This window comes from Struthio camelus, chromosome 8, assembly GCF_040807025.1.
Source record: "Struthio camelus isolate bStrCam1 chromosome 8, bStrCam1.hap1, whole genome shotgun sequence".
In the NCBI taxonomy this organism is placed as follows: Eukaryota; Metazoa; Chordata; class Aves; order Struthioniformes; family Struthionidae; genus Struthio; species Struthio camelus.
In genome coordinates, this window is record NC_090949.1 from 33,367,623 (window position 1) to 33,393,039 (window position 25,417).

The following is a 25,417-nucleotide window of genomic DNA, read 5'->3' on the forward strand; positions in this document are numbered from 1 at the left end:
ACCCTGGGCAGGTGCACCCCAAGGAGCATGTCACCCTCAGGGGTGTGTCACTCCCAGGAGGGTGTCACCCCAGGCAGATGCACCCCAAGGAGCATGTCACCCTCAGGGGTGTGTCACTCCCAGGAGGGTGTCACCCCAGGCAGATACACCCCAAGGAGCATGTCACCCTCAGGGGTGTGTCACTCCCAGGAGGGTGCCACCCCAGGCAGATACACCCCAAGCTCGCTACCATCCCCAGCTGGGTGTGCCTTTAGGAGGGATCGTCCCAAGCAGGGTGCACCAGAAGGAGGACACAGCCCTAGGAGAGCATCACCCTGGCTGTCACTCCCAGGAGGGTGTCACCCTGGGCAGGTGCACCCCAAGCTGGCCGCCACCCAGAGCCAGGTGTGCCCTAAGGAGGGACCATCCCACGGAGAGCGCACGGTACGGAGGGCATCCCCCCCACCCCTCCGGGAGGAGAGCATCACCCCCAAGGCAGGTGTCACTCCCGGAAGGGTGTCACCCCCGGTAGATGTCACCCCCCACGGCAGGTGCCCCCCGAGGAGGCCGCCGCCGCCCCCCACCGTGGCCTCGCGGCGCCCCGCTGCGCCCGCCCCGCCGCCGCCGCCGCGCCGCACCGCGCCCGGCCGGCCCTGTGCATTGTGGTCCGGCCGCGGGGGGCGAACATGGCCGAGAAGCAGAAGCACGACGGGCGGGTGAAGATCGGCCACTACGTGCTGGGCGACACCCTGGGGGTCGGCACCTTCGGCAAAGTCAAGAGCTGAGTACCGCGGCCGCGGTGGGCAGGGCGGGCGGCGCGGCGCGGGGAGGGGGGGGGAGCGCTGGCTCCGCGCCCCCTCCGCGGCTCCCCCCCCCCCGCCCTCTTTCCCCGCTCCCCTCCCCGGGGGCCGCTCCGCGCACGCACCCGCGGGCCCGGCTCCTCCGCCGCCGCCTGCCGGCGCGGTGCGCGGCCCCGCTCCGCGCCTCGGCGCGGCCTGCGCGCGCGGCTCTCCGGGGCGGCGGGCGCAGCGCGGAGCGCGCTCGGCGGCCGCGGCCCGGCCCGGCCCGGCCCGTCCCGCGGGGCGCGCAGCATCCCGCGGGGCACGGAGCATCCCGCGGGGCGCGCAGCCCCTCGGCCGCGGGGGCTCGTGGCACGCGCCGAGCGCAGGACGCTTCTGCCGGGGCAGACGGGGTGCGGGGCTCGCGGGCGGCACCCGCGCTCTCCCTCGAGCGGCCGGACGGTCCCTGCGAGCTGCTGCCCTCCTCGTCCCCCCGAGCGCCTGCCTCACACCCCTGCAAACTTTCCTTCTTCGCGGCAGGGTGATGGACGCAAAGGATGAGCGGCAGCGCGCGCCTCGGGCAGGAGCCCGCGCGTCCCCATCCCTCTGGGGCCGCTCTGCTGGTTTTGGGAAAGGGGGGACAAGCGCTTCGCAGCCGGGCGGGTGGCAGGAACCGGGAGCAGAAGGGGTTTCTTCTGCTGTCGCGGTACCTCTCGCCCTGGGAAGCCAACAGCCTTGCTGGGAGCGCGGGAAGCCACTCTCACGGGGCAGGGGGAGACAAGGCCTGAGGCAGGAGCGGTGGAGAACTTGGGTCAGGCTTCATTCACACACAGGGTTTCCCGCGTGGTTCACGCCAGCAAGGAGACAACTCTCATTTTCACGTAAAGCACCAGCTTTACTTTACCTGACTGGAAGATTTGCAAAGATTTGTATTTCTTTTTCTATTTAATTCTGTTGCATGCAACTGTTACCTTTGAACCAAGTTAAAAAAATCAAAGATACTGTACAAAACTTGCATCTAAGCAAAACAAAGAGCTGTGACTGATGATTTAGGTACGGCTGGCAGAGCAGCTACCACCCTCCGCTGTGCACCCTGCCCTGCTGCTGGAGTTACCGGCGGCATCCTGTGGCTGGTCAAACGGGTGATGTGCACACGCTCAGGGACTGCGGCATTAAAATAAACCAAAACTGACAGCAGGGGAGAGGAGCCACCTCCACCACTGGAGCTAAATCCACCCGTGACCATTAATCAGACCCCTAAAAATATATTACTCTGTTTCATCTAAACCCACAAATCCACTGCCTAAAGAATTATCAGAATAAATACTTCTAACAGTGAGGACCATGTAAATCACTCATGTGTACGAGCAGAGCTCCAAAAGTGCTCCAAAGGCAATTTTTTCCCCCTACAGAACAAGTTAAGCCTGCCAACAGTAGCCTTTTCTCTTAGCTACCTTTCTCAACTAGCTAGCATGAACACCACGCACACGCTGTATATAGCCCGATTTTTGTAAAACCTGACAGTTTCCAAAGAGACATTTAAAATAAAGGAGATTTCCTAACTCAAAATCAGTTATGGTTAAGTGGTACCCTATACACATATATATTCTTTTCCTCAGCATGTTGCCTGTAACATCAGTCTGCGTTTGACAGACGAAATTTGGACTTGAGACTGGAAACTTAGATGAAGAAACTAGATCTGCTGTTTATATGGCATTATAGCATCTTAATCAAAACAGCATTAGAATACCCTGAATTCATCCTGTTTAGCAGGAAACGTGAAACAAAACAAAGAGATTCTGCCTGTTGGATTTTTTAACTATGGAGGGAGATGCCATCAGTTACTTTTTTTTTTTTTTTGCTGCTGTTTTTTCTTCAAACTCTGGCTCGCACTAGACTTTGTGAGAAGCAGGGTTTCCTGCCTCACCCTCCAAAGTTAAGAAATCATAAATTAGATTACAGTCATTAAGGAAAAAGAAAATGGCATTAGAAGCAGGGAGGAAGGGGGTTGTGAAATTGCTGTACTAACCACAGCTTGAATTTGTGGCTGTAGCTGAGTAGTCACTTGAAGCCATCAGAAACCAGAGCTGCTACAGAAAAAGTCATTGCGACCCTCTTGCAGGGGGAGACCACGCAAGTGCTGGCGCTGGCACATGCAAGGCGAGGAGAGCAAAGCACCTGGTAGATGAGAGCAGGATTTTGGAGATTAACTTGCAGGAAATAAAATTCAGGTGGCTGTAAGGGAATTCTCTTGGCTTTTACATTGAGTGAAGCATGGAAGGAAGAGGGTGGTACCTCACTCGTTAGCATGGTGAGATTAAGAACGGATGAGATAAATTGCTCCTGTGTTTTCCTTAGGCATATCCCACCCCATTGCTCTCCCTGCGACCACAGAGGTTGCACGATGGAGTTCATGGTGGTTGCTGCTTTGAGAGTTTCAATCAAAATACAGCTGAGTAATGCAAATATTTTTTCATGTGGTATCACGCATGAAGTCCTGGGTGGCCACTTGGTGGTTTCTGTCCCCACGCTTGCTGGTCACCAAGGTGATCAATTTTGTGGTCCCTCAAGGGCCTATATTTCTTTGGTGATATGTGTGCGTTGGTTATTATTTTGGTACCTTTGGGCTTGAGCAGGGTCAGATCCCCTTTTCCAAGGCACTATATAATTGCTACTGACGGACAACCAGGGATAATAAATTTAAAGAGACCAAACAGATGAAGGGAAGGATGATATAAGGTTTAAGCAAATGGCAGTGGGACAGAATTAATACAGCTTTGCTAAATATATGCTTTCCCTTGATTTCATGTTTAACTTAGGGCTACGATAAGGGCTGGAATAGGCAGCTGATTGATAGGAAAAAAGTTCTCGCCCTGCGCCCTCAAACTTGTATATTCCTCCCAAAGCATTTGCAAGCATCTTAAATGCTTCCTTTACCTGTGCTGCCTCAAACACGCACCCAGAGGTAGCGCTTGTTGGTATCTGCCCTAAAAAGCCATGATGCCAGGAGACTTCAACGATTATCTCAGCTTACTGTGAGCTATAAGCACTATTTCTCCTCATTTTTTTCTGTTATAAAATAACTAAATTAGAAGGGTCTTCTTTCAGGAACTAATGTTATTATGTCTCTTCCCTTCTATCCTTAATAACCTCTGATGCTGAAGCTTTCGTGTGCCCAGGCAATAGCACAGCTTACCAGGATGCTCGTTCCAAAAAGATGAGGCAGATGCTCAGATCCCTTTTCTAACGGACCACTCAGCCCGTCCTGCTCCCTCAGGCTTTTAATCCAGGGCATCAGTGAGAAGGAAGCCCCCCCCTTCCCCAGGGCTTTTGGCAGCTGCCGGTGGTGGCAGTAACGTGGGACGAGAAGGGCCTTTGCACCAGGCTTGCCCCAGCGGACACCCCGCTGGCTCGGAGATCTCCTCTGAGACCTGCTCGCTTACTAAGCAGGGTCGAAAATTGTCCTTACTGGCACATGTAAAGATTTCAGTATCTGCAAGCTGCAAGAAGAGAAACCTGGAAGGCTCCCACCACATGGCAAATGATATTCTCTCTGGCTGTCTCTGTCTCTCAAGACATTCGAGCAGGCTTAACAAGCCACTAGGGACTGAAACAATAATATCGCTGTATCTAATGCTTACTGAAAGCAAAAGATGGATTACAAAATAGACTGTTTATTTTTAATTATTCATGTGTTTGAACTAGAGAACCTTCACGGAGTTATGCATTGTTTGGCATGGATGAGACGAAGATGAACCGCTCAGTAACGGTATAAAAACAACAATTACTCATTCTGGACATGGCTTTTTTTTTTTTTTCTCCCTTCTCCAAGGGTATAATGAAAATTTTTCCAAGTGTGCACTGTGCTGCTGGTGTGAGGCCAGAAAGGGTTGTCTCGAAACCAGGGATGACAGGGAGCAGGGCTCTCTTCTCTTGCCGTTCCTCCGCTCCCCTACCGCCGGCTTTGTGCGTGCCAGCGCTTTAGCGGGGCTACCGGAGTTGGGCGCAGCTTTCCAAAGCAGCGCTCGCGGCGGCGGTGGCGGTATCGCAGCTATTACCGGCAGCCAAATCCAATGCCGCTGGGGAAGGAGCTGGCTTTGAAGAGGTCTGCCAGCGTTGCGCTGCCTCTCGCTGTCGCGCGAACCGGGGCGAAGCGCGAGCCCTGCGCCGGGGCGCTCGCCGCAGCCTCCGGCCGCTCCCGCGCTTGCATCGCTCGTGCAAAACTTCATGTGTTTCCCTTTCGTGTAGGCGCTTAACGTGTTGTGAGGAAGGCGAAGGGCGTTTAAAGAGGCGCTTTAATTTCCAAGGGCAGTGAAGTGTTTTATTTTTAGGATGCTCTTATTGAGGAAAGAATCTCCGGCGGGTCTTATCTCCCGGCTAATAATAGCAACCTCGGTCACCTCGCGCGGCCGCTCGGTCGCCGGCCGCGGCTGGTCACGCAGGTTCTTCTACCCGCCGTCTCGTTAGAGTCTCCAAAACCATAGACTTCTCATAATGTGATGACAAGGTTTGCTCACAGTTATTAGCCCCTTCTGCTCTACGGTTTGGGCTCCCTACGTGTGAGTGCTACATTTACTGTAAGCAAGTTTTCTGTGCAGCCCTCTGTATCTCACCATTTTTAATATCACACGAGAAAATACTGACAAAGTATAACTCCTTGCCAGAGAACCGTCTTGCATCTGAACATCTGATTGTCAGTTTTCCAGCAGTTTCTGATGTTAACTTCAATTGAAATTTTGCCTTCCTACACACAGAGCTTTTTTTTTTCTTGGTATGGCCTGTTAATTGCTAACAAATGGATCACATTCTGAATTCACTTTACACCGTTATTAAATCAGCGCAGTGCCACTGGTGGCAGTGGAATTACTGCTGGTGTAAATCACTTGTGGTTACTGTTCATCCCAATGTACCCCGGAAATGAGCATCAGCATCCCAGTTTTTACCGAGGGTATGTTTTAAAATCCTATATTAAAGTTTGTATCCTTTCTAAAACTAGAATTCATTAGAGCTCTTGCAGTACAGTATTGTGTTCCTAAACCTTGTTGTCAAGGCAAGAAACATGCTTGAGAAAATATAAATAGACATTCGCTTTAGTAATGCAAATCTTGCAGTCCTATTTTGGGCAGGGAAAAATCCCTATGTCGTTTTTTTTTTTAAAGAAGTGTGATGGTCTAGATTTAAGACTGGCTTATTAGGGGTTTGCTCAGCCTGTGTGTTACAGTAGTGATTCTCCCCTGCCATTTGAATATATCTGTTTCTGATTGATGTAACCTTTACATGCTATAAATCCTTGCAAATTAGCTTTGGGTATGACCTCCCCTACTAACTCACTCTGTCATATTTACTCGAGTATTTTTTGCAGATAAGTCCCCTCTCTTCTGTCTTTTAAGACTCTGCTGGGAAAAATAATATACTAAAGAGACAAAAAACAACTTGAAGACATTCCATTATTCTTTGTCGGAATTGTCATATTTGATAGGTCCAGCAGAATTTGCCTCTTACCAACGTGTCTAATTTGGTTTTGAACTCATTTATACTTTGTGGTGCTGAATTCCACAGTTTCAGTTTTGCATTGTACGAAAAAGCATTTCCTTCTGCTTGTTTTAAATCTACCGCTTTCCAGCGCGTTTGATTCCGACTTTTCTCCCTAGAACAGGGCGTAAGAGATGTGGGAAGAGTATGTAGAGGTGAGGTGAGGAAAATGAAGTCTTAGTATCAAAGTCTTAGTATCCAGATTGTATCCGGAATACCCCGCTTTGCTTCCTTTTTTTTCCCCCTTCCATAGTTACTTTTTGCTTAGAAACCCTCAATCTCAGTGCCCTGAAGTGGTGCTCTAGTAACTGTGCAATGCTCTCTTTCTGTTAGTCGGAGAACACCTGCTGACGGGGCACAAAGTAGCAGTAAAAATTCTAAACAGACAGAAAATACGCAGCCTGGACGTGGTTGGGAAAATCAAACGAGAAATTCAAAACCTAAAACTCTTCCGGCACCCCCATATTATCAAACTGTAAGTACCCTTTCTTCCATGTGCTCGTGCTACTCCTCCATCCCGCAGAGGCTTTACCTGCACAGTTGACCCGCTTACAGGAGGTGACTTACAGTCGTACAAGATGTTAGGCCCGCGGTCAGTTTTTTGCAAATTAGAGCCAAATGTTGCTTTTCTAGAGTCCTTCCAGTAGCTTATCCAGGGACACAATCAACGCCTTCAGAAATGGTGGGAGATGCTTCTTTCATTGGGAGTTTGGGATATTAGGAGGATAACAGCCAACAGACCCAGCCCGTGCACCACTTTCTGCTCCGTTAAGCCTGTCCAAACCGTCCTCTCTTCCAGGCAGAGTCCCCTACAAAGATGCGTAGTGATGGTTTGGGCCTTACTGCGTCAAGATGCTATTAACTAACTGCTGCACAAACCAGTTGGCCTTTTTGTAATCGTCCTTGTTTGGCTTGATATCTGCGGAGGTGAAGCCACCGAGAATTTTGCCTGAGGAATTACAGCACGGTTAGGCTCCTAGAGTGGAGCCTTGGCCTTAAGTCAATAGGATTTCTGTTTTAATGGCCTGATTATCCAGAGCTTAAAGGAACAATTTTGTTTATTATTCAGACATAAGTTTTCAAAATTGCCACTCTGATGAACCTGAATTTAAGTTGTAAATCAGCACCTGCACTCCAGCCGCTGGGATTCCTTCTCAATCCCCAGTTTGTGCAGCCAGTCCACATTAATGAGGCACGCGATAATATCTTTGGCATTTCTATAAAAGAAAGCTGTTGAATGGTAACTGGAAGGATAAGTTGACATTTAGGTCAGCCTTAAAACTGGCATGAGATATAGCAAATACCTGGGCCTTAGAGGCAAGGGAAAACAAATTCTCCCTACAGTTAAATAACTAACTATAGAGCAACTGTTGACTTTAGAGTAACTTCACAGCTCCGTGGATTTATTTGAGAACAGATTGGCATTATTTCATGAATACGCCAGCGAGAGTTCTCAGCTGGGCATCCAGCATCCCACAAGCTAAGTCCTGTTCACACATTTGTCAAACAAACTATTAAAGCCTAAATATTAAACCCAGTTGAAGAATACCAGTATGACTACACTAAATAGTACAATCCTGAAATAGTGTGTTAAAGAAAAGAGGTAAGTAGAGACTATAGAACATATGCCTCCTATTTCAGTCACTTGTGGCATCTCTCCCTCGCTTTGTGTATATGTGCGTGTGTGTGTGTGTGTGTGTGTATGTATAAACTGTTACTGCTATTAAGAATAATTTGCATGTCTGCGTCCAAAGCTGTTTAGAAAAATTAAATTGAGCTTTACTGAACTTTATGGGACTTTATCACCTGTTCACTTGCTAATCTCTTTAAATTTCTTACTCCACTTCAAATCTGCTCACTTCAAATTAAATAACACAACCAAATCAAATAACACAGCCCACAGAAATTTAGCCCTGAAAAGGCAAACACAGATGTGTCTAAAAGAAAAGCAAGTGGCGTCTCGGCTGGTGTTGCTGTGAAGTGGTATAGCTACATTGACCTCACTTGATCAACGGCAGCTTAGAGCTGCTGGGAAACTGAGGTACATTTGTAGGAATCATTCATTTGGGTGAAGGGGGAGAGAAAAATGGGTAAGGCAAGAGCGATACTCTTTTTCACATACCCGCGCCCCCATTCTAGATTTTAGAGGACTTTAATATTTGAAAAATAATTGTGGTCTTTTGGATGCTCGTCTTTGTTGCCATGAAGTATTTCAATACCTTTACAAAAGTAGCTCCCTCTAGTGTCTAGAGCTCTTTTCCCTCTTCTCAGTAGGGAGGGAAAATAAATATCCCCACCCTTGTTTTCGTGAAGCCTTCATTTCTAAAGACATTGCTGCAGATCTTATCCAAAATGGAAATTTGAAAGTCAGGCCAGTCCTAAATGCGATAGACTTTTCTGGCAGAGATTTCAGAGGATTATGTAAAAGCTCAAAGGAAAAAAGTAAGTCCATAAAAGAGATCCTTTCAGTAGACAAGTGAAAGATTATACTTACTCACCCCATGAAATAAGAGATGGCTTTTTCAGAAATGGGAAGCAATTATAAATGCAAGATTCAAACACATCCTTATTTTCAGAGTGGAAGTGAAACTAATAATCTGTTTACAAGCCTTTCCCTGTCCTTAGTGAATAATTATTTCTAAAGAGGCTTGTGTTTTTAAAGGTACCAAGTCATCAGCACTCCAACTGACTTCTTCATGGTGATGGAATATGTGTCTGGCGGTGAATTATTTGATTACATCTGTAAGCACGGCCGGGTAAGTGGCAGTACCACGTCAACCCAAACACCCGTGTGCGAAGAGGAGGAGGTTCAGAAGTAAAATGACTGCTAGAGGGGACGCGTTGAAGGATAAGGCCGAAAATAGAGCTTGCTTCATAGTAGTCCCATCTGGAGTGTCTCGTACGCAGCCTGCAGGAAAGTTGCGTGCGCTTTTTTTTTTCTTTCCGCAACGCCCTGGAATGTATTTTGATGTGCAAACAAAAAGATCCAAAGCATCGTGTTGCTTGGTAAAAATATTTGGAAAACTAGCATATTTTCGCAGTTCTTAGCTATGGAGCTAAGAGCGTTCCAGCGTGGTCTCTATCCTGGCACTTTGCCTCCCCCAGACTCAGGCTGACTGTCTAAAGACGTGGCTTATTTGAACTCATATTTTCAAATGCCACTATTGCCAATAGGCATAAATTACCTGAGGCATGAAACGCTATTACGCTTATGAAGAAAATCATTAGTATCTGCCCTATGGGCATCCTCATAGGTAGGGAGCAATTGGAAAGCAAAGATAAAAATGGGCTAAAATGGACACACAGCTTCAGTTGGAGGATCAGCCTGTCATACATTGCTTCTCTATATTGCAACAAAATCAATACATTTACTCTAAGCTGTTTTATGATAGTGCACTGGTAGAGGGAACTAACTCTATACTCTTTTACTGTTCTACATGCAGTTCTGATTTTCAGCACATTTGGCCCATATGGATCTTTAAAATGACTAATTTGGATCCCTTCTGAACTTTCAGATTCAGAAACTACATTTCTCACAAAGGGAATCTTTAGAAATTCCCCGGTGAAAATGGTCAGTCTCATACTTTATGGGACCTAGTTTCTCTGAATATAGCATCGTTGCTATATCTCACCTTGAGCTTTTTCCAGAGCTACCTACTCCGTTAGCCTGTGATGAATTGCTCCCTGCAGCGCGCTGTGCGGCGTTTTGTCCAGCCTCGATGTGCCTATGCCGCAGAGCAGATCTCCAGCCCGTTCCCTTGAGAAAGCAGACCCTTGCCAAATAAGTCTGACCAACAAGTTCTCCTTGGTAGCCCGTCTAAATCTAGCTTCCTCACTTCATCTCGTTCCCCCCAGTTAGGGGCTATATCACTTGAAAACACCAGCGCGTTATAAAATGCAAGGGGGAAGCCTGCTTTATTTGCTGCGGGTTACAACGTGGTCAGGAACATACTGTAATTTCATCTGTGCGCCACATAGCGTTTTGGCTCCTTGCTAAGTCAAACCTTTCGTTGCCAGCTGCACATTCAGAGAAACCTTGAGGACCGTTTCCCCTTGCGTTCGCAGGTTGAAGAGGCAGAGGCGAGGCGCCTCTTCCAGCAGATCCTCTCCGCGGTGGATTACTGCCACAGGCACATGGTTGTCCACAGAGACCTGAAACCGGAGAACGTGTTGCTGGATGCGCACATGAATGCAAAGATAGCTGATTTTGGTATGTGACCTCGACAGCACGCCAGAAATGCAGCCAGCTACGAGCCACTTGTGGAGTGGGGCTGCCTAGAGCGCCTTACAAAACCCAGCCTCTGTTTTCATAACTGCTAGCAGTTTCTTCACCTGAAAAGCCCACAGTTATAAACACTGGCCCTTTAGCAAAATTCAGGGATTACTTATTGTAGGCTTCTCCTGTGCTTGCATTAATAATGGAGGAGCAAGGTAATTTGCAAATCTTCACTATGTTTTAGTATAATCACCTAATATAAAGACTTAGCTAATTTATGTTTCATACAGACTTAGCGCAGTTAATTCCAGGGTGAGACCTGGCTGCATGTGTTTATTTTCATGCAGGTTCTCCTTAAGTATGGCCATGTGCTCTTAGCCTCACTTTATTTTACGAACAAACAGTAGCAGGAGCCTTTAAGTGGCATTACTGATTGAAACGCAACTGAAAAAGCTGGTTACCAGCTCCGTCCCAGCGAGTCCTTTCTAGCAGCGACAGATCCTTTTGAAGATTTACGCATTTCAGAACGCCACGCAATTCCCATGGAAAGGATGTACTCTGAAGTGGAGTGCATCTTCTTTCCACTGTGCTAAAGAAAGAATACTCGGGGGTTTGCAACTCAGAGAAGCACAATGAGCCTGGAATGAATATTCCTCATTCTGAGGTGAAAAAATAATAGTTACTGTCATTAGCAAGCCGGCTCAAAGGAGTCTACCTATGTTGTGTCAGCAGTTCCCTTCCCAGTTTCCCGACTCTGCTTGCCGTACCTGTCCTCCTCTGCGTGGCACAGAGTCCTCTCAGGCTGGACCTTCTTGTCAAACGTCAATATCTCAGCGTCTTGTTTTTAGGCTTGTCCAACATGATGTCAGATGGTGAATTTCTACGAACCAGCTGTGGTTCCCCAAACTACGCGGCCCCCGAAGTCATCTCTGGAAGGTAGGACATGCCACTTTTAGTCAAAGCATACGTGAGCTCATGGTCTTTTCATTTGTTCTTCTGACTGGAAACAGCTTTACCCATCTAGTAAAAGCAGCTGAATCCTTCCAGCCTATATTTTATGTTTGACTTAATCTGCTGGTAAAATCTTGAGGCTTTCTTGGTTGTTTTCTTTCTCAATAATAGTTATATTAGCAAAATGTAGTCTTGCTAAAGATATTTATTATGGAGGATTAATTAATAGCAGGTATTTATTGTTTATATAGCTAATTAAAGAGAGTTTAAAAAATACTTTTTGGACAAAACTACTGAGGTTTCAGATGGAAAGGCTTTTCCAGGCCACCCCCTTCTCTCCTGCCCAACTATAACATAAAATACAGTGTTAACAAGGGAAACCATTTACCCGTAGATCTATCAGTAAAATTTTTAATCACTTTCCTACATTCTTAAGCTTTTCTGCTTAAAAGTCCTTGTATTCTGGTTCCTTAAAGCTATTTTTTCTCCTGAGAATCAGGTCAACCATCATCGTTTTTGTTTTGACATGTTGAACTGAATTGACCAAACTCCATAGTAGCTGCATATCTCGACTACATACTGCCAGTATGTAGCATCTGTACAGCACACTGCATTTTGAATTCAACCTTAAGCAGTGTGTCCAACTTTGCCCCATTGATGTGGAAGTATTACCTCCTATATTTTATGGTCAGAAAACAAAGTTATGTAGAAATTGCTTATTTACCTAACTCTACATACTAGCAAACAAAGATTAGAAACACAGTTTTTCTAGCTTTCAGTCCTCTGTGTGGTATTTCGGACTGCTTGTCTCCTAATTATCTACCCTACGTTTTTGAATCATCCTTTGCATCACCATTAGTTTTCATAATCCAGCATATTTTGCCTATAACAGTAACTTGCAAATACAACATTTTGTTTAAAGGGTGTTAGCTGCAATCAGGATTATTTTATGCCTGCTCACACCAGCGCGAGCATTGGCAAAGCACCTAGGAATTAGACCATCATCCAAAACCCCTGTCGTGAATACAGCTCTACGTATAAGAGCACGTAAATCCTGACTGCGAAAAAGAGGACAAAGCCAGAAATTCTACCACAGCTCCAAAAAGCAGCCACGCTGCCCTCTCGCAGGGCTGTAGCCATATCAGATGACGTCTGTGGGGCGAGGGGAGGTTGTCAGGAACGATCTGCTAATTCTGCAGCGGGATAGACCTGTTGCCTGTGCATTTCTGTGGAAGGCCAGAGTAGGTGAGCTGGTTCAAGGTCTGTGCTGCCCTGGCTGGGTAGAGCATAAAGGTAGCAGAGCGTAAAAGCTCAGGTTTCAGGGTAATAAAAATGCATCTCATTTGGGCCTAAAAGTCAAATCAACTGTTCAAACAACATGGGTAGCAGCAAAACAATACGGCTTCCTATCTGGTAAAATCAGACATAGAGGCAGGACTAGAGGGACATCGAACTCTCTGTCCCCGTTTCCAAATGCCCTTTCTTTGCTGCTCTCAGTGGCCTCAGCGGGGATTTTCTCACGCTTGGAAGTAAAGCTGGATTTAGGTGATTTGGTAGTGTTCAGAGTGGGCTGGAGAACGACAGCCCACAGTACTGCTTTCTGCACTTTTTGTACGTCAGGTGCATTTGCAGCAGTCCTCTTCAGGAGCAGCAAGTGCAGGATAGTCAGGTTTAATGAAAAGACTTTTTTGTTTCCATTTCAATCTCCACATTTTGATATGATTTTAGAGCCCAAGGGCAGGCACTGCTTTCCCAAAATCTTGTCCAAAAGAAGCATCAGTTGTAGCAAAAAGATAAAAACAAGCAAATCAAGCAAGCAAGCGGGAGTAAAACCTGTATATGTGGGGTGTCCAGACTCGGAGATTCCAGGGAGCATGTTGGCAGCTTGTGAGAAGCAGGAACACTTGCATACCAGCACGCAAGCTTCAACCGAAAATAACCACTGGGAGATATAATATCTGCCTGCCATTTAACCTGCCTCGGCGAATGAACGGGAAACATTGGCTGAGTCCCTCAGCGCTTGAGGCAGAGGAACAAGCGGCCTTGCGGAGCTCGTGGAAACACGGGGCTGGGAGAGCCAGGCGCATAACCAGTCCTTAGGCCACGGCCCCCCAAAGGAGCATGGTCAGCCACCATCAGCTATGGAAGTTATTTACCCTAATCCTTAAGCATTTTCTTTGACTTAAGCAGGCTTGGGGGTATTCACATGAGGAAGGTGATGATGAAGGAGCAGCATGGGGGAGCTGGCAGAGGTACCGCTGAACGGCAGGGACATCTGCCCTGCAGGACTTGTCCTGCCAACCAAGAACATGAGGAACGGGAGGAAAACCGAAGGGTGATGGCTTTTTCATTGCCTTGGCTTGGCGCAGGTTGTATGCCGGCCCAGAGGTGGACATCTGGAGCTGCGGCGTTATCCTCTACGCCCTCCTCTGTGGCACGCTACCCTTTGACGATGAGCACGTCCCCACCCTCTTCAAGAAGATCCGGGGTGGCGTGTTTTACATCCCTGAATACCTCAATCGCTCGGTCGCCACTCTCCTCATGCACATGCTGCAGGTTGACCCACTCAAACGAGCAACCATCAAGGACATCAGGTAATGCCACCTGGGGCAGGCAGGCTGCGCTTGGGTGGCCAGTATCCTCTTCCAGACCTTGACCTGCTGGGGGCAGAGGACGCTCCCCACCCTGTGCGTCATCCACTGGCAGTTGGGCAGCTTAGTTTCCGGGAATAGTCAGCTAATCCAACTGATTTTTGTCTTGAGTGATTTAAGGCGCGCTCCTGCAAACCGTCGTGCAGGCAGAGAGGTGGGATGTTGACTCCTGGCAGTGGGGGATGAGAAATAGCCTGGAGTGATGACTTCTTCACAAGCACAGTTTGATGTGGAAGAAAACATTTGAGAGAGAAAACACACACACACACACACACACACACAATGCTATTTTATTGCCTCAGAAATCTAATAGCACCTAGCCAAACCAGCTCTATCATGTAGTAATCCTAAGAACCTAAGACTCACCAGACATTTTTCATTACTTTATTTTGAGACCACCTCCTTCTGAGTACCAGTTCAGAACAAAAGGGTAATCATTTTCCTTCCTGGTCTGTCCAATAAAAAAGATGAAAGAGGAACACAGGAATCACTAAGTCCTAAAATATCCACATATAAGTCCACTTAGTCCTAAAATATCACATATAATTTAAAATGTTTCTTAAGGTGAACGAATGGGTCACCTTTAAATGCAGCATAGTTTTCTAGTCTAGTCAATGAATGCAATGGCCATGAACCTTTACCTGCGTACTTAACTTGGAAATTCAGAGCAAAGGGAACAATTAGATTCTGTAGCAGATATTTGTGCCTTCAGATATCATTAAAAGTGGCTGATAGTATGACTGTGAAATTTTCACAATCATCTGGTTACTTTTACAAATGTTTTGAAAAACTGGAACCTGGTATAAGTTTTATGAAATTTATAGTAATCATTACATCCAGCTGGTGTTCTAAGCACATACATACGTCTCTTACAGAGACTTTCAAGAGTCTGTGGCTTCTTAATGCATTTGCAAATGATGACTTTATGGTACCGCTTCAGGTAAAATCTAGATTGGGAGTGCCTACTTTATTTCTTGAGTCCTTAAGATGAGAGGATCTAACTGCATGATAGAGAAGCAGCACATGTGGCGAGGCTGCAGCTGATAGGCGGAATAGACAGACTTGGCCTTTTGTGCAGTTTAGCCACTTAATTGCCATTGACCGTATTGAAAATCAGTGGGAATTAGGCACCTGGATAGCTTCAAGGCTCTATATCTGTATTAGATCCATAGTGATCAAAAAGTACGAGCATCTGGTAAAGGCTGAGGTCTTCATTCAGAGCCAGGCAAAGAGGCAACCACACTCACAAAGGGCCATCGCAGCTGTGATGTGTGGTTGTGAAGGTAGCTTACCTTCCCCATCCTAGGACACTGGGGTATAAACCAGAGCTAATGAAGGTGAGGTATGTGCAGCCACCCAATTTTTTGTTCACCCCCCCCCCCCCCCATTTTGGCCACCTCCTTTGCACATAAATAAACGCTACTCTTTCAGGAACGTAGCCCTGGTTTTGGTTTCCAGTCCCTGCATGGCTTACCGCTGGCAGAAGGGGAAGGGAGTTTTGAATCTGCCTCCTGGACACCATGGAGGCAGAAACACCCTGCTGCTTTCATGGCAAAGCACTTCAACCACCGAGACAAAGCTGCCCAGATCCTCCTAGGGAGAAGACCAGGGATTGCTGTTAGCAGTCACCCTAACCTGAATTGCGCAGTAAGCCCAGAGCTCACCATTGCTCCCCCTGTACTTGCTGTCCTGTGCATTTTCCCCCAGGGAACATGAGTGGTTTAAAGAAGAGCTACCCAGTTACCTCTTCCCAGAAGATCCTTCCTACGATGCCACTGTCATCGACGACGACGCGGTTCGGGAAGTCTGCGAGAAGTTTGAGTGCACCGAGTCAGAGGTGATGAACAGCTTGTACAGTGGTGACCCACAGGACCAGCTGGCAGTCGCCTACCACCTGATCATCGACAACCGGAGGATCATGAACCAAGCCAGTGAGTTCTACTTGGCCTCCAGCCCCCCCACTGGCTCCTTCATGGACGACATCCCACCTGGCGTGAAGCCGCACCCCGAGCGCATGCCGCCGCTCATAGCGGACAGCCCCAAAGCACGGTGTCCATTGGATGCTTTGAATACTACCAAGCCAAAACCCTTGACTGTCAAAAAGGCCAAATGGCACCTGGGAATCCGCAGCCAAAGCAAACCCTATGACATTATGGCTGAAGTGTATCGTGCAATGAAGCAGCTGGATTTTGAGTGGAAGGTAGGAAATACTCGTGCTTTGTGGCAGTTTTCACGGATTGTTTTCTAACAATCCAATCTGAGTCGATCAGTGAGGTTGTTGCAGTGAGTATGGGTACAGCCTCACCTATTTCTAAACAAGTATCCACACATGATGATCGTTCTTGCTATTACTTATTTGTACAAGTACACTGCATTCAAATACTAGTTCTGGTTTAATAAACGTGGCATTTATTTCTGACATGAAATGTCAGAAATACTTTTCGAATACTTTTTCGAATATTCTAAGTCTGTGACTGGAAAGATAATTCTTAACTTTTTTAGCTGCAGGGATAAGAGGAGCTGGTCACATTTCTAATTTTAGTGGCTAATTCCTCGCTAGGTCATCTTGGGCGCTCCTGAGAAAAGTAACTCTCTCATCATTTCTGCTTGGGTCATAGCAACCACGTGTCCTGAAATGGCGTGATATATTTTTCTTTATTCCTTCTTAAATGATGCATAGAATAGGAGGTGGAGTATTTTGAATGCAAAAGTTCTGTAACTGCATTGAAACTGTTTGTATAATTGGTGCGGTGGCATTTTTCTCATCAGAGGTGGAGGAATGCCCATGACGACTCATGCTTTCAGATGCTTACTGCTTCCTGTTTTAGGGCTGAACTTCTTGAAACTTGATTTAAACCTAGATGACATTTTTTGCTGGTAATACTTGGTTTAGATATTTCTTCAGAGCTACACGACATTTGGCCCTAATCTTTTTCAAGTTCAGATAAGTAAATCCTTGCCACAGAGTTAGACCTCATTGTTGCTGCTGGCCCTGCTTCCCTAGAACGGCGTAGTGGTTTACATGAGCTCACCTGACTTTTACAGCAGCTTTGTATGAGCATCAATAGCAAGATAAGGAGAATTTAGGCCCAAACCTTTATCATCACGTAATACCGTAGCAGATATCCTCCTCATTCCAGGTGTGAAGGGTTCTGCAGGGTGAACGTCACTGTGCCGCTTTGGAAATGCCAAGTGCTGCGCATGGGTAGCATCGTTCCTGCAGGAGCACCAACGTTGCTTCCTTCGCCTGATCCGCTGTGAGCATCCCGCTCACGGGACGTGCAGGCCGTGGGTTCATAGCTGGATCCCAGCTGCCCAGAAAGCCCAGGCCAGGCTCAAAGGCTGCAGAAACCACCAGTTTTAATGTTTATCTAGAGGTATTAGGCGAAGTTTGAACTGTTCACTGCTGTCAAGGCTGGAAGGATTCCTGGATCCCTTTCTCTAGTCAGGAAAAACTGCAGCATTAGAGAGCTCGTCCCTGCCCTGGCACAGGCCTTTATGCTCAGGCCTCCACCTTGGAGGACAAGAGCAGCATTTAAAATCACCGCGGTTGTAATTTACCCTAGAGCAGAAATAGATTACTACCTTTTTTGCATAATTAACAGCAGTTTGCTAAAAATCGATTTGAAAATGCATCACTTCCCTCTAGAGAAGTAATGTCTCTCTTTAGCGAGCTATTTGCTGTCTTCTTGAAAGCTTGATATCTCCTCCTTATTTTGATAACACTGTTTTGTATTTAAAGCTAAGTAGCCCCCAGCAGCCCCGATTTCCCTGTGCCCGCGAGGAGGTGGACGGTCTCCAGAAGTGTCTGCCTCCAGCAGCCAGACATCTGTTAGCTGCACGCTTTTGCAGAGAGCTAGCAAGCCTACCGTAGTCCTGCTGCAGCTTTCCAGGCGGCGTGGAGTGAGCCAAGCGTCCTTATGTAGGCAGTGGGGCTTATTTGATATTCGGAGGTCTTTCTCACCCTAAGAATAACTTCAGATGTGACTCTTAATCAAAGTAGCTTTCCCATCCATGCGTTCCCTTCATAAATATAGCCTCTAGAAGAGATCTTACTACAAGCTAGATAGAGCAGATTGCGGGGTGGGAAGCGGCAAGAGAAAATACATAGCAGGACTGAGTCACTAACACTGAATTTAGCTGTGCTGGTGGGAGAGGGTGCTTTCCCCAGCTGTCCAGTCTGCCCTGGTGTCCTAGGCATGTTTCTCACATGCTGGTCTGCGAACGGACGTTTGGCCATTCCTACTGGTAAAGGGAGGGGTAACATTGATTTTTGGTGCCTGGGCAAACCAAATGCTTCATTTGCCAAGAGGGATGATGAATCAGAGCCCTGAGAAGGGTTTTAAAAACACCTTTTAGGAGAAAATAGGGTATGAAGCCATTCGCTTAACTTTAAAGGAATTGTTCTTTCTCGAAACTCGATTTTTCTCAAAACGTCTCTTGCTATAGTTATAAAAATAGAAAGAAATGCGCTTCTCGCTACCTTGAATCTTATTCCTGAAAGACAGTTGCCTGTTCCAGGTGGTGAACTCCTACCATCTTAGAGTGCGCCGGAAGAACCCGGTGACGGGGAACTATGTGAAAATGAGTTTACAGCTCTACCAGGTTGATAACCGCAGCTACCTTTTGGACTTTAAGAGCATTGACGGTAAGTGGGAAATACTGCAACTTGAGTTGTAAACCACATAAACCACATAAAATGGGAAGTTTCCCTCCCAAATTACACATCTGTCCCCACACGTGCCTCTTACCTGCTGCAGAGTCCCTTTTGGTCTCCTTTCAGATGACGTGATGGAGCAGCGGTCGGGCTCGTCCACGCCGCAGCGCTCGTGCTCGGCCGCCGGCTTGCACCGGCCGCGGCTGAGCATCGACAGCGCCGCCACCGAGTGCCCGTCGCTGATGGGCTCGCTGAGCGGCTCCTTCGTGGGCAGCCTGCCCGCTGTGCCGCCGCGCCTGGGCAGCCACACCATGGACTTCTTCGAGATGTGCGCCAGCCTCATCATGGCCCTGGCACGCTGACCACAGCACCGTCCACTCTGCCGCCGTTGCTCCTTCGCCATCCTGCTTTGCTTCTCCTCGTCTTCCTCCTTCTCACTGCTATACGCTCTGCAACACAGAACCAAATCCTCTTTAAGAAGACCCAAAACCGACTCAGAGGATGGAGTCCTCTCTAACAAAGCATTGAAGAAATTAGAAGTAACTTCATTTCACTCATCACAGGGTGAAATGTATGCAGTCCACTTTTTTTTTTTTTTCCTGGTGAACCAAGACGTGGCTGTAAAGTAGTAAACGGATTTTTAAGTTTTTGGCAAGCGCCGCTCCCCTAGTTGAGCCTGGGTTTACAAAACCGTGGCCAAGCATCACTTCCTGCACTGTACGTAGCGTGCAGCGAGGTTTATGTTGTGTCCACTCGGTTTTTCCAAGCAGAGAGGAGGATGGGGATGGCCCAGGTCAGAGGTACGGACGAGTAACTACACGAAAACAGAGCAGAGGGGTGATAAAATAGTTATGCAGCATTTACGCCCCTGTGCCAGCAGAGCTTTTATTCCCCCTCGTAAAACTACCAGCTGCTCGAACGCTTCTGCAGTAGTGGGAAATGCCAACCCTCCCCTCTCTTGCCCCCCAAAGATGGGGTAGGGGATGTAGGCTCATGCCACGGGCAAAGCTCACACGTGCCCAAGAAAAGCACTGACCGGCTCACCGCTTTCAAAGGTGAAGGCTATTTGCCTTTTTTTTTTTTTAATTATTATTATGATTATTTTTTTAATTATTATGATTTACCTCAGGCCAGCCACTGTCTCGCATCAGCTGTGCTCTGGGCTCGCGTGACCTGCTGCAGGCGGTCCTTGTCCCCAAGGACGGCCAGGGCGCATCTCCGTGCTCCCACCCCAGCGCCCGCATGCCGCGGCGGTGAGCAGCTCGCTCGCGCACCAGACCCGCGCGGCTCGACGCGGTTACCTTTTCGCCCGACCTTTTTCCGTAGGAAGGCCTCCTGCTGTGCCCCCACGGAGAAACCGCTGCGGAGCGGCCGCGGGCCGAAGGGCCCTCGCGCACCTCGGATGCTTTATGGACTGTGACCTTCACCGCTCTACTGATAAGGCAGGGATCTCTCAAGAGTTTTACTGTTTCTTTTACTACTGGCTATCTGAAGGATAGGATTTTATTTTTTAAAACAGACTACGGGGATTTTTAAGGTTAAATTCTTGTACTCAAGGGTAAACTCTAGTGCATGTGTGACATTTTTGTTTAACAGACCTATTACTACTAATTGCTTAGGCTTAACATCATGGGTAGCACTGACACATGCTTGGCTTTGCTATGGTGTTTAATTCCATTTACTTGATTGCAAAGGAACATAGTCTAATCAGTCAAGGAACAAACACTTTATGAAAACTTTGCCAAAAAAAACCCTGGGTGGGTTTTTTCCCCCCCCCCCCTTTTTGGTTGTGCTTGTTTGTTTTGTTTAGGAAGCAAAGGTGAGCTTTAGCAAGGTTGTTGGTCCCAGGTATGCAGTCATTTGACTGTTAACAACTTAACCTGTCTTTTTGATAGCTTCTTATGACCCACAGCGTTTTTTTTTTTTTGCTCAGAATTATTATTTTTTGTATGGTTGCACTTTAATTTATATTTTCTGTGAGTTTCTGTGTGAAGCATGGAAGAGAATGGCATACTAAGCCTTTTGTACTAAGCATTTTAGGTAACGATGACAAATATGGGATATTTTTGCCATCTACTGGCAATTAAGTGGACATTTGCAGCTTGAAGTCCCTTTTTTAAAAAAACACAAAATTGCCTTACTTTTGTTACAGATGATTACTCATTGATTCTCGCTTACGTGACTTTACAGCTCCCATTTTTGCAGAAGCCGCACAAAGTAGAAAACTTCCAAAAAAAAAAAAAATCCGTTTTGCTGTTAAGTTCTCATATGATAAATCCAACACAGCAGTGTTTGGACTATAAACCCGGCAGCAGAACACTTTTGTTTTCAGAAGAAACACTGGAAAAATTTGTAGTACTCCTAGGTTTTGTAACCAGCTTTTATGATATTATCGTTACAAAATAAATAGTCTAGGGTGGAGAACGGCTTCGATGCGGTGCCTGGTGGCTCTCAGGTGATGAGCGTCTCCTTCGCTCTAGCATTAGCGGGTCATACTGGGCACGAACAGAGACTCCAGCCTCCCTCATTTAAAAAATACAGGGCAAAAGCAGACTGGTTTCTGGCTCTTGGAAGTTCATGCCAGCGTAACGGCACGACTGCAGTAGAGCCCTGCGCAGCCCGCCTGCCCGCAGCAGCTTTTGGCAGGCGGCACGTTCCCCCCCCAGAAAAGAGGCATGAGTCTCCGTTCCCCTACTATAAAATACATCTGCAAAGTAAAAGGCTGTTAAAAAATCATAGCTCACAATATTGCATCTTGCCAAGTTGCTTGTCCTGGAAATGACTGTAACCGCAGTTAATTCCAGCTGATAAAGGGCTCATGCATTAGGTACAATCTGCAGTTCAGATGCATTTAAATCTACGGACATCTTGCCTTAAAATTGCACTTGTCCTCTGGAATTTCCCATCCGGCAGAACTAATAATACTAAACAGCAGCAAATTCCCTTAGGAAGAAACATTTGCTTCCTGGTGGCAGGTGGGATTTCTAGGTTGCAGGACAAGAGTTTGTGGCACTTTGCATCTTCTAGGACCCATGCAAACCCTGGCTAACATATGGATCCGCGTCAGCTGTCCTGCCAAGGAGGCTAGCAGAATACCGCAGTTCTCCTGCGGTGCGTCAGCAGAGCGGGCTAGAGCAGCTGGGTCAGAGCGTGCGCTGTGGCTCGCCACGCAACGCTCCCTGCCGAGGGCTGGCTCCTCTGCGGACGTACAGCGTTAGCCTGGCCGTTCAATAGCCTTACCCAAAACCACGCTGCGTTTTGAAATAGGCTGAAAAGTTTTACTGTTTTTTTTTTTTCCAGATAGGCTGTTTTCTGGTTCCCAGCTGCAAAGACATTACTGTCCTGCAGTTATACTTGCTAATTACTGTTCCACTGTGCTGAGTTTTTGTTCTTTTTTTTTTTTTTTTTTTGAGTTATACCAATACATGTGTGGTCATCTGGATCAGCAGGGCAGATGCACTTGAACTGAACAGGCTTGAATTCCTCCAAGTGCAATTCTTGAAACCACTGGACGGCTGTGCTTTGCAAGGCGCAGGTTCACCCGAACGTTGCCTCCGCCGCAGGGAGAAGGAGTCCGCGCAGGGGTGCAGCTCAGTTTGGCTCCAGCATTATCTGCTAGTTCCTGGATGAGCTCATTCCAGAAAAATTTGCACTGTACTGCTTGGCAGATATACATTTATATGTGTATAGATATATGTATACATGCATATTAGTATATATGTGTGTGTGAGTACACACACACACACACACACACACACACATACATATATAAAAAAAATATATAGGTGACTTCCCTGCCGTTGGGCTCTTTGCACAGCTATCTGCTGGCCCTAAAGCTGTTGCTGGGACCAGCTCACCCTCCCTTTCCCACTCAGCTGTATTCGCCCGGCAGAGTAGGTCTGCGCCCTGGACGCCCGCCACAGAGGCACAGTAATCCCGGCGCACCAGCCGAGCCGGAGCAAAGGGATGATATTTTTATCCCCTTTTCTAGGTAAAGCCCATCAGTAGCTTACCTGAGCCGGTCGAGCCCTGTGCCGCAGGGATGGCGAGGACGTTTCAGGATCCCGCTCCGTCTTCCCTTGCGCCTGCTCCTGCCCAAGCCCGCGCGGCCTCGGCCTTCGGAGCAGTTGTGTTTTCTAGAGTCGGAGCTGGACAAGCTAAGGCAGCATGGATTTTTTTTTTTTTTTCCCCCCTAACAGGTCAGAAAAACACATGAAGTTCGAAAGGTGCGGACAGGCACAGGGATACGGGCAGGGCTATGAAAAACAAAGCGACCCGTTCATGTTGCCTGTACGGTTTTTGCAGTTATAATGCCAATTCGTATCAGAACAGACTTAAGTTTGCACGAGATGACCATCCTGTCTACTCCTATTCATTTTACTGTTCTTTGTCGGAAGCCTTTTATACAGCTACGTAGCAGGAAGAGACCTGTTCACAGAACAAAACCGTGCCTTCGACACGCGTGGCGACTGCGGGACGTCGCAGGTCCTTTTATTGCATCGGGTGCACAAATCATGCGCCATGTGCAGAGTGACGCTGACGAGACGTGCGTACCGTGTTTCTAGATACTTGAAGTACCATGAGCTGTGCAATTGTTTGGCTTGACTTTTGTATTAGTTCGGGGTGGGGGGTAGGGAAGAGTCTCACATCCCTCCTGTCAGATGAGCCAAAAAAACCTCACTCCAGTTTCTATAGCGTTTTACTGGAAAGCGTTAGGATCCGTGTTTGTTTTAAAGGTATGATCTAGCTACTACAGTCACCTTTCTTGAGGTCTCAGTTCTGGTACAAGCTTTCTTTTGGCATCCTTAGTCCTTTCCTCATATATTTATTTTCATCATTTGCTTGTGAAAGAAAGCAACAGCTTCCTGTAATTCTGAATTTCCAATCTGCTTCTTGGACATAGATTTAATACTACTGATTAATACATACAGATTCATGGAGAGGTACCTCTCTCCACAGGCACGCTGGGAAGATGAACTCGTTTTTTAGAGTTCCCACGTTATATGTATTGACCAAACACTGGCTCTTGCGGAGAGCAGGACTGATATGAAATGCATTCAGTGGACGTTTTCAGTCATTGGGATTAGGAGAACTGGTTGGTAAATCAAAAAAAAATTAGATGTAAAGCACGAATAACCTTCTACTGTTTTAGTCTGTTTTTAACAAAAACCTTGAAATTCCTGCTGAAGCTGCCTTAATTTAAAAATCAAAGTTTATTTATAATACTCATACTATCTCTGTTTTTCAAGTTTTGAAATAGTTAATTTATCGTCATCTCACAAAGCTGTGAAGTAGGTACTGTAGACATGGAAATATTTATTCGTGTTGCTGAAAGCATGTTCATGTGTTCTGTATCATGTTATATTGGCATGTTTTGTACCTCAATGCCTTTTTTTTCCCCCTCTCCTTTTAGAGTGCAAAGCAAAACTGAACCTCAGGATCGCTGTAGTGTCCATGACCCAGTATCTTTGGGCAGATAATCTTAAACCCTGAGAGATACCAACCAGACTAGTCCATTGCAAAAATTTTTTTTTGGGGGGGGGGGTCTATAAAGAATAATTATTTATGATCTTTCTCATGTTAAAATACTGAACTTTGAAAAGCTCTGAGTATAAGTATCTCTTCAAAAATGTCATTAACGTGAAGTTCGGAAAAAACGCGGAGTTCTAGACATACTTCCTGGGCCTCGGCATCTTGTGGGTTGTCACCTGCTGGACCGCGACAGGTTGTGTTGTCAAATTAACGCTGCCAGTCCCGTCTGGGTGTAGCGGTTGTGGACGGGCACCGCGCCTGGGTTCAGTTTTGTCCTTTGCGCAGGTCATTGCGCGTTAGATAATCACAACGAAGCCTTTTACCTCCCATCCTCGGTGTGGAAAGCGGTTCTGGGCGTACTGCACTGCATGTGATTGCTGTCTCCGTGGCTGACGTTTGCACTTTAATAAAGTCCGAGATGAAACGAGGCAATGGCAACAAATCCTTAAAACCCAGGCACGGGAGGCTGCGGCGGCCGGGATAACGCAGCCCATTTCCCGGGTCCCAGGGCGCCGGCGGAGGTGGTGCAGCCTCCGGCATCGGGGTGGCCAAGGCTGAGGGAGGAGAGTTAAAATACACAGAGAGGCATGACCAAAAGGGCGTCCCCGAGCCCAGGGGTTCGCGGCCTTTTAGCACGTCCCCAGCGGAGCCGATGGGTGAGGTCAAGGAAGCTTTGTCGGCCCGTCCGCCCCAAAACGCGCCTGGGGCTTCGCGGCTACGCTCGCTTAGGTCTTGACTCCTCGTGCAAAAGCATCGGGGGAAGCGTTTGGGAGGCGTTTTTGCAAAGGTAAATTTGCTTGGCGGGATGGGAGCTCGGGGGTCTGTTCATACATGCCTGTGACGCAGAGGGGCGCAAACCCAACTAAAGCACGTAGGCTGCGGCGAGCGCTCCAGTCTTGTCCCCGTCCTCCGTCCCCTTTCCACCGCGTTTATGTGGCACAGACTCGGCTTCTAAGAAATTTTGCTTCTCCCTCAGATTCAGCAAGTCAGAGCTGTATCATGGTGATTTCCGTTTTGAAAGGAAATGTGGAGGATGAGGGTTTAAAATTCACATGAGATTTAGTGCAAGCTTTGATTCATTCAGGAGGTACTATTGAGCAAGGCTATTAAAAAATAATAA

The 25,417-nt window shown here is 47.3% G+C and overlaps 2 protein-coding genes and 1 long non-coding RNA gene across 16 annotated transcripts in view; 1 reads left to right on the forward strand and 2 right to left on the reverse strand.

The window, feature by feature from the left end:
- The first annotated feature begins 314 nt into the window (after positions 1-314).
- On the forward strand, positions 315-24,725 carry PRKAA2 (protein kinase AMP-activated catalytic subunit alpha 2). 4 transcript variants are annotated; one of them, XM_068953280.1, is made up of 9 exons: positions 315-423; positions 6,624-6,765; positions 8,953-9,046; positions 10,356-10,500; positions 11,355-11,442; positions 13,827-14,051; positions 15,816-16,308; positions 18,630-18,756; positions 18,892-24,725. In XM_068953280.1, the coding sequence occupies exons 3-9, from the start codon at positions 8,987-8,989 to the stop codon at positions 19,125-19,127; spliced, it is 1,374 nt and encodes a 457-aa protein (XP_068809381.1). In that variant the 5' UTR covers positions 315-423; positions 6,624-6,765; positions 8,953-8,986; the 3' UTR covers positions 19,128-24,725. The 4 variants fall into 4 exon arrangements, with proteins under 4 accessions (XP_068809381.1, XP_068809380.1, XP_068809383.1 ...); XM_068953279.1 differs by lacking the exon at positions 315-423 and adding an exon at positions 643-759; XM_068953282.1 differs by lacking the exon at positions 315-423 and adding an exon at positions 660-734.
- On the reverse strand, positions 10,303-11,408 carry LOC138068061 (uncharacterized). Of its 2 annotated transcripts, none has more exons than XR_011142641.1 (3): positions 11,274-11,408; positions 10,968-11,095; positions 10,303-10,442 (listed from the first exon to the last, which is right to left on the reverse strand). It is a non-coding gene; the product is annotated as an uncharacterized lncRNA (long non-coding RNA). The 2 variants fall into 2 exon arrangements; XR_011142640.1 differs by having other exon boundaries at positions 10,968-11,165; positions 11,274-11,387.
- FYB2 (FYN binding protein 2) overlaps positions 22,147-25,417 on the reverse strand; it is a 29,015-nt gene continuing 25,744 nt past the window's right edge. For all 10 annotated transcript variants that reach the window (XR_011142630.1, XR_011142628.1, XR_011142627.1 and 7 more), the window contains exon 21: positions 22,147-25,289. The gene's annotated coding sequence lies outside the window, so the exon portion shown is untranslated. The remainder of the gene's footprint in view (positions 25,290-25,417) is intronic.